Source organism: Cetorhinus maximus, unplaced genomic scaffold (assembly GCF_964194155.1).
Source record: "Cetorhinus maximus unplaced genomic scaffold, sCetMax3.hap1.1 HAP1_SCAFFOLD_609, whole genome shotgun sequence".
Taxonomy (NCBI): Eukaryota; Metazoa; Chordata; class Chondrichthyes; order Lamniformes; family Cetorhinidae; genus Cetorhinus; species Cetorhinus maximus.
This window is the reverse complement of record NW_027596551.1, coordinates 168,929-179,138: the sequence shown is the minus strand read 5'-3', so window position 1 is coordinate 179,138 and position 10,210 is coordinate 168,929. Positions and strand designations below refer to the sequence as shown.

The 10,210-nt window shown below is 45.6% G+C and overlaps 1 protein-coding gene across 2 annotated transcripts in view; it reads right to left on the bottom strand.

Annotated features, from left to right (window-relative positions):
* Positions 1 to 8,643: 8,643 nt before the first annotated feature.
* cop1 (COP1 E3 ubiquitin ligase) overlaps positions 8,644 to 10,210 on the bottom strand; it is a 147,337-nt gene continuing 145,770 nt past the window's right edge. For both annotated transcript variants that reach the window (XM_078535713.1, XM_078535714.1), the window contains exons 18-19: positions 9,748 to 9,792; positions 8,644 to 9,534 (exon numbers count right to left, since the gene is read on the bottom strand). In XM_078535713.1, the coding sequence (XP_078391839.1) occupies positions 9,517 to 9,534; positions 9,748 to 9,792 (63 nt within the window). In that variant the 3' untranslated portion in view covers positions 8,644 to 9,516. The remainder of the gene's footprint in view (positions 9,535 to 9,747; positions 9,793 to 10,210) is intronic.

Genomic DNA, 10,210 nt, shown 5'->3' with positions numbered 1-10,210 from the left:
AGCTCCTGAAACTGACGGCCGAACCTCAATCCTTCCCCTGTCTATCTGCCCTTTATTCTCACTTGGATCACAACTTCCAGCTGTTCCCTTCTCTCGCTACCCTCCCAGTTCCCAAAATACTCTGCACCCTCCCAGCGATGCCCTTTACCATGACACTAAGGAGGCGACACACCATGGGAGCACAGAGTGAGATGATGAGATCTGAGTGAATGAGAAATGAGTGCTAAGCCAGGGATTGGGTACAGAGGGGGAAAGTGGTTCTGTTTTTTCTACCATTAACCAGGTATTATACTAGGTATCCAGTCGCTCTCGCTTTGTCTGCAAGCTCAGGGACTTGCTATGACTTTAGTTGTGTAAATTAATTGCTAATTGACCAAGTAAATAATTGAAGTTAGACAGACATGGTCGGAATGATGGTGTGCCATGACTGCAGCATGGGGAATCTGTGCAATGCACGGCAATCCCAGACAACCAGAGCTGCTCGACTCACTTGGGCTCCGAGTTGTTGAGCTCCAGTCCGAGTTGCAGAGCTTGTGGAGCATCAGGGAGGGGGAAGAGTTCTCTGGACACTTTGCTCCAGGAGGTGGTCACACTTCTTAGGTTAGGCACAGTTGGTCAATGGTCAGGGACAGGAGGGTGTTACTGCGAGTCAGGCAGGTAAGGGAACCAGGTGATGGCGGAGCCTCAGGCCCTGACTTTGGCCAACAGATCGGAGGAGCTTGAGACCTGCATGAATGAGAAGGACCACATGGTAGATGAGCAAATTCTCCAATGACATCATGGTGCAGGGAGTCATTTTTTGGGGTGGGAGGGAGAGGATCCAGTTGTCATGGTCCATACGTAGGAACCAATGACAAAGGTAAACTAGGAATGGTGACAGCTGAGGGAGCTCGAAAAGTTAGGAGCCAAATTTAAACGCAAATCAGAGGTAATCACCTAAGCCACATGCCAATTGGTATAGGGGCAAGCAAATTAGAGTGTTAAACACGTGACTCAGAGAGTGGTTTGGGAACAAGTGGGTTTCAATTCATGGGGCACTAGTACCAGGAGTCAGGGAAACGAGACTTGTTCCAATGGGATGGGCTCCACTTGAACAGGGCTGGTGTCCTGGTGAATTATATAAGTAGGGCTGTGGATAGGGCTTGCTTTAAACTCGCGGGTTGGAGGTGGGGGGTTCCGGGTGAAGGGATATTTCAAAATCCAAAGAGTAAAAAACAAAGCAACAGAACAGCACAATGATGTGGATAAAGAGAAGCAGAGTGGGACAGGAAGAGACAGAGTGATTAACAGTAATTGTACAACAGCAAGTAAGGTGCATGCAGGGACTAGCAGTAAAAAAATGAAATGATAGGCTCTTGATTTGAATGCATGAAGCATCCAGCTAAGGTAGATGAACGAGTGGCACAAATAGATAAAAATGGTCTAGATCTAATTACCATTACAGAGACATGGTTACAAGGTGACCAAGGTTAGGAAATAAGTATTCCAGGGTACACAACACTTAAAAAAAACATATAAAATGGAAGAGGACGAGGAGGGGTAGCCCTGATAGTAAAGGATAACATAAGGGCATGAGTGAGAAAGGATCTGGCTTCAGAAGATCATGAAGTAGAATCAGTATGAGTGGAGATTAGGAATAGCAAGATAGTAGTTATACCGTTGGACTGAGCATTAAACTTAAACCAGAAATGATTGCAGCTTGTAACAAAGGAAAGTAATAATTATGGGAGACTTCAACCTTCATACAGACTGAGGCAATCAAATTGGCAAGAGCAGCTAAAATAAACATTGGTTCCTTAGAAGCAGAAACAGGAGAAATGATCATGAGGAATGCAGAAATGGCAGAGGCATTGGACAAATATTTTGTGTTTGCCTTCAAAGTGGAAAACACAAGTTGTACACAGAAATAGAGGGTGCTATAAATGAGGAAATTAATATCAGTAGAGAAAATCTGTCAAATCGGCAGGACTGATGGCCCACATCTTTGAATTCAAAAGAGATAGTTACAGAGCTGGTGGATACTCTGGCTCTGGTTTCTCTCGATTCTGGGACAGTCCCAGTAGATTGGAAGTTAGCAAATGCAACACCGCTATTCAAGAAAGGAGGGAGTGAGAGAATGGGGAACTACAGGCCAGTTAGTCTGACATCAGTCGTCAGGAAAGTCCTGGAACATAATATTAAGTATATCTTAACAATGCACTTAGAAAATCATGGAATGATCAGACAAAGTCAACATGGTGTTACTGAAGAGAAATCCTGTTTGACAAATTTATTAAAGTTTTTTTGAGGATGCAACTAGTAGGGTAGATAAAGGGGAACCAGTAGATGTAGTATACCTGGATTTCCAAAAGGCATTTGATAAGGTGCTGTGTAAATGATTAATAGGCAAGGTAAGGAATCATGGAGTTGGGGGTGACATATTTGCATGGCTAGAGGACTGGTTAACGGACAGGAAGCAAAGGCTGGAGATAAATGGGGAATTTTCAAGTTGGCAGATTGTGACTCCTGGAATGCTGCAGGGATCAGTGCTGGGGCCTCAGCTATTTACAATCTATATTATTGACTTATATGAACATACATAGAGTATTCTATCTAAGTTTGCTGACAATACAAAGCTAGGTAGAAATGTAAGCCGTGAGGAGGACACAGAGACTGCAAAGAGATTAATGAGTGGACAAGATAGCAGGTGGTGTATAATGTGAAGTGAAAGTTTATTCACTTTAATCATAAGAATAGAAAAGCAGGGTACTTTTTAAAAGTCATGAAACTTGTAAATGCTATGTTCAAAGAAACTTGCATGTGCTCATAGAAGAAATGATTGGGAAATTTGCAAATAACAAAAAAAATGGCCATGTAGTTGATAGTGAAGAGGATATCTCTCGACTCCAGAATGATATCAGTGTCTGGTTGAGTGGGGAGAGAAGTGGCAAATGGAATTCAATCTGAAAAAGTGAGATGTAATGCATTTAGGAAGGGCCAGCAAAGCAAGGGAATACGTAATAATGGTAAGATATTGAGAGAGGTTGAGGAAGCGAGAGACCTTGGAGTGCATGTCCACAGGTCCTTGAAGGACAGATGGACAAAGTGGGCAAGAAAGCATATGGAATGCTTTCCTTTATTGGATGAGGTATTGAATACAAAAGCAGGGATGTAATGCTGGAACTGTATAAAATGCTGGTTCGGCCACAGCTGGAATTTTGTGTACAGTTCTGGTCACATTACAAAAAGGACATAATTGCTCTGGAGAGAGTGCAAGAATGCACTCATGTACAAGAATGTTGCCAGGGCTTGAAAATTGCAGCTACAAGGAGAGATCAGATAGTCTTTAGAACAGAGGAGACTAAGGGGTGGCCTAATTGAGGTGTATAAAATTATGAGGGGCCTAGATAGGGTAGACAGGAAAGACCTGTTTCCCCTAGCTGAGGGGTCAATTACCAGGGGGGCATAGATTTAAGATGATTGGTAGAAGGATTAGAGGGGACAGGAGGGAAAACTTTTTCACCCAGAGGGTGGAGGGTGTCTGGAATTCACTGCCGAAGTTGGTGGTTGAGGCTGAAACGCTCAACTCATTTAAATGGTACCTAGATCTGCATCTGAAGTGCTGGAACCTGCAAGGCTGCAGACCAGGGGCTGGAAAGTGGGATTAAAATGAGCGGCTAGTTTGTTTCTTCAGCCAGCGCAGACACGGTGGGCTGAATGTCATCTTTCCACACCGTAACTTTTCTATGGTTCTAAATACAAATTTAGCATGTTGGTACAGCAAACAATTAGGATGGCAAACAGCACGTTGGTCTTTATTGCAAGGGGATTGCAGTACAAGAATAAATAAGTCTTGCTGCAGTTGGACAGGGTTTTGATGGGACCACACCTGGAATACTTTGATCTCTAAATGAAGGAAGGGTATACTTGCATTGGAGGCGGTACAATGAAGGTTCACTAGGTTAGTCCCTGGGGTGAGAGGGCTGTCCTGTGGTGAGAGGCTGAGTAAATTGCACCTACGTTCTCTGGAGTTTGGCAGAATAAGAGGTGATCTGGTTGATTCTGAAGGGGCTTGACAGGGTAGGCACTGAGAGGTAGCTTCAACAGCTGGGAATCTCGAACACCGAGGCACAGTGTCATTTAGGGCTGAGGTGTGGAGAAATTTCTTCACTCAAAGTGTTGTGAATATTTGGAATTTTCTACCCCAGAGGGTTGTAGATGCTCTATTGTTGACTATATTTAAGGCTGGGGTAGACAGATTTTTGGTCTCTCCAGGAATTAAGGGATATGGGGAGCGGGTGGGAAAGTGGAGTGGAAGCCCAAGATCAGCCATGATGGTATTGAATGGTGGAGCAGGCTATGTATGCTGTATGGTCTACTCCTGCTACTCTTTCTTCGATTTTTGTGGGACTCCCAATGGAAGTTGCAGAATGCCTATTCCCCTAGGATCACGGCATTTCTTCAATTTGCTGTGCCCCACAGTGCAATCATTTGAATTCCCCCCCAGCCTAGGACCATGAATGCACACTATCTACACTCCTATAATGTGTCGTCACCCTCACTGCTATTCAACAATGACAACTAGTTTGACAGTGCCAGCCTCTCAGAGGATTCCTAAACTGCTGGTCGCTCCTTTCTGATGGACGGTCACTCACTTAACTCTTGTCCTGAATGCTCTGCAGCTGCTGGGTAACCACTTCCTGAACCACGTACTCTCAGATTCCCATCTTCCCTGCAAGACTCCAGCAACTCAATCTCAGAGACCCTGAGCTTGAGCAGTTTGACGCACTTCCTGCACACGTGCTTATCCGTAAGCAGCATCCTGGAGTTCTCATAGAGCTGAGGAAACTAAGCATGCTAGCATTTTACTTCAAAGTTCATCAACATAAATGTTTTTTAAATTCACAGGAAGTGGGCATCGCTGGATAGGCCAGCATTTATTGCCACCCCTAATTGCCCTTGAGAAGGTGGTGGTGAGCTGCCTTCTTGGACCGCTGCAGACCATGTGGTGTAGGTACACCCACAGTTAGAGAAAGAGTTCCAGGATTTTGACCCAGCGACAGTGAAGAAACAGTGGTATATTTCCAAATCAGGATGGTGAGTGGCTTGGAGGGGAACTTCCAGGCGGTGTTGTTCCCATGCATTCACTGCCCTTATCCTTCTAGGCGGTAGAGGCCACAGGTTTAGAAGGTGCTGTTGAAGGAGCCTCGGTGAGTTCCTGCAATGCATCTTGTAGATGGTATATATGGCCTTGGTTTAATATCCCCTTATTTCCATTTATTTACATACACCCATTTTTATTTAATGCAATTTGTATCCCTTTAACATTTTTATTTTCAAATTACTCTGTGGCCTCCTGTAGATGAACAACCCTCTGAGATCTCTGCTCTCCTCCAATTCCAGCTCCTTGTGCTTCTCTGATTTTAATCATCTGACTATCAGTGGCCGCACCATCAGCTGCCTGGACCTTGAGTTCTGGAATTCACTCTCTAAACTTCTTGGCCTCTCTTTCCTCCTTTAAGACGCTCTTTACTGTATATATTTGTGGAAAAGTTGGCCCATGGTTTTTGGCTTAAAATTTTCTCATACACCTCACTTAAAAGGCAACCTTAGCTTTTCAGATATCAAAGCTTGTTGGTTGCCCCCACATCCCCCCTCCTCCCGGGACCCCCACCCTTGCATAATCACCGAGAAAAGGCAGCAGGTAGGAGACACTACCCAGGAAAACCCTGGTGTTGAACTACTTGTCTGATGGGAACTGCATGAACACATGCTCTTCGAACATCACCATCATGAACAGCTCAAATCAATTCCCAAGGAGGCACCACCACGACTGAAAAAGCTGTTGATCTCACACACCCAGACTCAGAACTAAACAGCACAGCCTGTTGGACTGCAGCAAACTGGGCCTCACCTGGGTACAGCCATCCACATCACAGCAACAGGCCAGAGGCAGCGAGCCGATCAGTGGATTCATCCAGCAGAGGCTGGAAATCTGAAATCAAAACAAAAACTGCTGCAAGAACTCAGCAGCTCTGGCAGCTTCTGCAGAGAGAGAGGAACAGAGTTAACGTTTTAAGTCCATAACATTTCTTCAGAGCTGGTCATACGGACTCAAAAAGTTAACTGTTTCTCTCTCCACAGATGCTGCCAGGCCTCCTGAGCTTTTACAGCATTTCTTGTTTTGATTTATCATAGTGGACTCATCTAACTGGCCAATCCATGTATAGGATGCTGCATGGACCTAAATCAAGCATGCACACATAAACCCCTTGGAAAGTCAACCCTCAACTTCTTGCCTCAAAAATTGGCCTCAGAAACTTGTCTTTTACATGGGTTTTTACGTACTTATTTGACCAAGCTTTTGTCATCTCTCCTCATACAACTTTACGTGACTTGATGTCAAGTTTTGCTTGATGCTCCTGTGAAGCACCTTGGAACATTTTACTGTCAAGGCGCAATATAGATGCAAGTTGTTGTTGTTGCTGATGACGCCATATTAGGCAGCTCAATAAATAGTGCAGGTGGGAGCAGAAAGTTGCAGAGACAGTGACCAAGTTGAAAGAGCTTTTGTGGGGCGGGGTGGGGAGCATGGGGCAAGGGAGCATGTCTGTGGACCTAAGACAGATCATTTTTCTAAATGGTGAGAAGTTAAAAACTATGGGGAAGCAGATTTAGGGGTTGTAGTACAGAAACGACAATGTTGGGGTCAGGTAAGAAAGATAATTAAAGAGGCTAGTGGAATGTTAGCCTTTAATGAGGGCTGGAAGTTCTGCGACCATGTATAGAGCTTTCGTCAGACTTCATCTGGATAATGTGTTCAGCACTGGGCACCAGACCTCAGGAATGGTACAATGGTCTTGGGAAGGAGTGCAGTGCCGATTCACCATAATGATACCAGGGTTAAAAGGATCAAATTATGAGCAGAGGCTGAGTACAGAACATTAAAAGGGTGATCAAATTGAGGTGTTTCAGATGAATGAGGATTTGACAGGTTAGATAGCAAGAAACTATTTCTTCTGGTGTGGAGTCCAGGAAAATGGTCAGAACGTTAAAATTCAAGCCAGGCCATTTAGGGTGATGTCAGGAAGCACTTCTGCACACAAAGGCTAGTGGAAACCTGGAACTCTCTCACCCAAAAAGTACTGACGCTACTTGAAAAATTGACAATAGATTTTTGCTGAATAAAGGCATGAAGGGATATATGTGTGTGTGTGTGTGTGAGAGAGAGAGGGGAGAGCATGTTTACAAGAGATAAGTGTGTGAGACAGTGTGTCTGTGTGTGAGAGAGAGGTGTGTGTCGATGTGTGTGTGTGTGTGTGTGTGAGAGATATAGAGATCAGCCATCAGCTAACTGAAGTGAGGGGTTGTGTGGATTCACCCATGTTCCTATGCTGCGCTGTTTAATAACTGGATGCTGCCTAATTAAAAGGTCATTGGGTGGGGAGGGAATAACTCCGCATCCATTTCCTAATCAGAATCAGCTCAGCTACAAGATCATCAAAAAATGCTGGAAAAAACTCAGCAGATGAGGCAGCATCTGTACAAAGAAACAAGAGTTAATGTTTCAGTTTGATGACCTTCCAATAATTTCAATCTGCCAATACTCACTGCCGAGGTCACAGAGGGAGGGTGACTGGAGGTGGTGAATCCAGACCTGTGGAATGAGAAGGAAAGACTAACTGGATAAGTGGAGGAGAAGTTTTCTGGGAGAAGAGGGAGAGAAGTTGAAGAGACAGCCTGGGTCTGTCAGCAGCAGCTTCAAACATTACAAATGCACTGCAAAGTAAGCTTGGCTTCTCCAACATATTCCAAGGTTGCAGGTAAACACTTGCTGCAGCTGTGATGTTAATTTAAAAGCAGGAGATGATTATACAGCTATCAGGAAAATCTACATCTAAACAGCATAACTTGATAAAAACTTTTAATGATGGTCAGATGATTAGAAACAAGATACGAGAGTGGAAAATGTACAAAAATGTTGTGATTGAAATGTAGTGTTTGAATCGATAAATTAAACTTCATCTTCAACACTCCACTAGAAAGTAATGAACACAATAGAGAACTAAAATTAAAAATTGGGACTGTGAAAGGATTGGCCCATAGGGAGCAGGTCCAACAAAGCTTGGTGACTGTGTTAAAAGGTCAATATTTTACCCTGCCTATGCAGGACGACTTAGACAATCATTACACAGCTCCCACCTCAGCTATGCTGCATCTCAGCAACTAAGGGAGAACAGATAGAAACCAAAGCAATGAACTCTCAGTGCTGTGCCCTGCACTGGCCGGCTGGGGACCCTCCCCGCCCACACAGGTGGGCCCAGGCCCCAGAACCCCTCCCCGCCCACACAGAGACCCTGTCCTCACAGTCAGGCCCTCTCCCTGTACTCATTCAAGCCCCCGACTCTCGCCCTGCCCCCCCTCGCCCTCACGGGCCCGCCCCCGCCCCGCCCCAACAGGCCCGCCCCCGCCCCGCCCTCACGGGCCCGCCCCTCGCCCCCGCCCCCACCCTTACGGGCCCGCCCCTTGCCCCCACCCTCACGGGCCCGCCCCCGCCGGCCCGCCCTCACCCCGTCCTCGCCGGCCCACCCTTGCCCCGTCCTCGCCGGTCCCACCCTCGCCCCGTCCTCGCCGGCCCACCCTCGCCCCGTCCTCACTGGCCCACCCTTGCCCCGTCCTCCGTCAATGCCACACCACATCAAGTCTAGTCTCCCTGCAGGAATTGCCGTTCCTTTGGGCCTGTGTAAACTGTCGCCTCCACTGCCTCGAGTGATCCGTACAATCTTCTGTCATTACATGTTACATCAAGTGCCACAACAGGTCGATATGTTTAAAGTCCAGGGATATCACAGACTCCACAGCATCGCCACTGTTTGAAATGCTTGCATTTGCTCTGATCTCTGTCTGTCTCACAGAAAGCTAGTGTCAATGAAGTTCACACTTATCCAACTCCTGGAATCTGAGGTATGTTGTTAAAGAAAAACACACTTTCATGACAGTTCAGACTCTGTCACCAATCCAAACAAACTCAGGTTAAAAATAATGACTTCAAACCCAGTCACCATCTGAACAGGGGCTCAAATGGAGCCTCTAAACCAAACTGTGGTCAGGTTACCTGGGAAAGGCTTTATCAACTGACACAGAAAGGAATGGCCTGCTTTCTTCTCTCTAGGCCTGCGCCCCTTGGGAAGCCCATTGCACTGTTTATTGCAATCATCTCTATGAAATACAAGACAGACTTTACATCATTGCAGTTACACCTGGCCCATTAGTCTATGGAAAATGCAAGTTCCTTATTCTTCAGGGATTTCAGTTTGTGAAAAGATTGTTCATGATTCATTCACCCTCATCATATGGTGCTGATTCCACAGGGAGGATAACCGCTTACACCGTCCTGGCACTCGCACTGCTGCTGCTGGTGAAGGATCATGATGAACAGGAGGTTGGGATACCATCTATGTGTTTTAATCAATTCCAACGAAGGAGCCTCCACAGCAACAATGACATGGGAGGTATGACGAGTGCTGCTGTCTCCCCTCAGACCAGCTCCAGAACCTGAAAAGAATGGCACAGGGTCATTGAGAAACTGCACTCGAGCAGACAAATCAAAACTTGCTGGCAATGAAATCAGACGCTGGCCACTCACTTCCCCGACCAAATAAATCAGTCATGGACCCCTCCCGTAAACCCTTCTCACTCTTAACTGTGAGTGATCACTGTCTGTAAAGAAATCCCATCAGGCCTATTCCTTGTTCAGTGTTTGCTCACCTTTATTGTGCCTTGGCTGTTTGCAGCTATTAGGACATTTGATTCCTGTGGATGAAAAAGAAAGGTTTAACCCAACAGCCACACAACAGTACGTATAATCTAAAGGAATCAGAATCTACTTGTAGAGGCAAAGCAGAACAATCTACTAACAAAATGCCACAACTTTGGCTTCTCTGGAGTTTAGCTCACTCATCACTTGTAGAAGTGAACCTCAGACCCCCGATTGCCTTTATCTACCCCATTGTGAGGGATGGATTGGACAACACAGTCTGGCACTGCACTACAACATGCTACAAGCTGTCATATAACTAGTATCTGCTGGTCATTCCCACGAGTGGACAGAGTATCCGACAATGTGCTCATACAAAAGACACATCGAAACAATCAAAGGGGGAACTTCATGTGATCTCAGCTTGTCGTTGTGTTCTCTAAAATATGTAATCTTTTGCTGGACTGAAACACT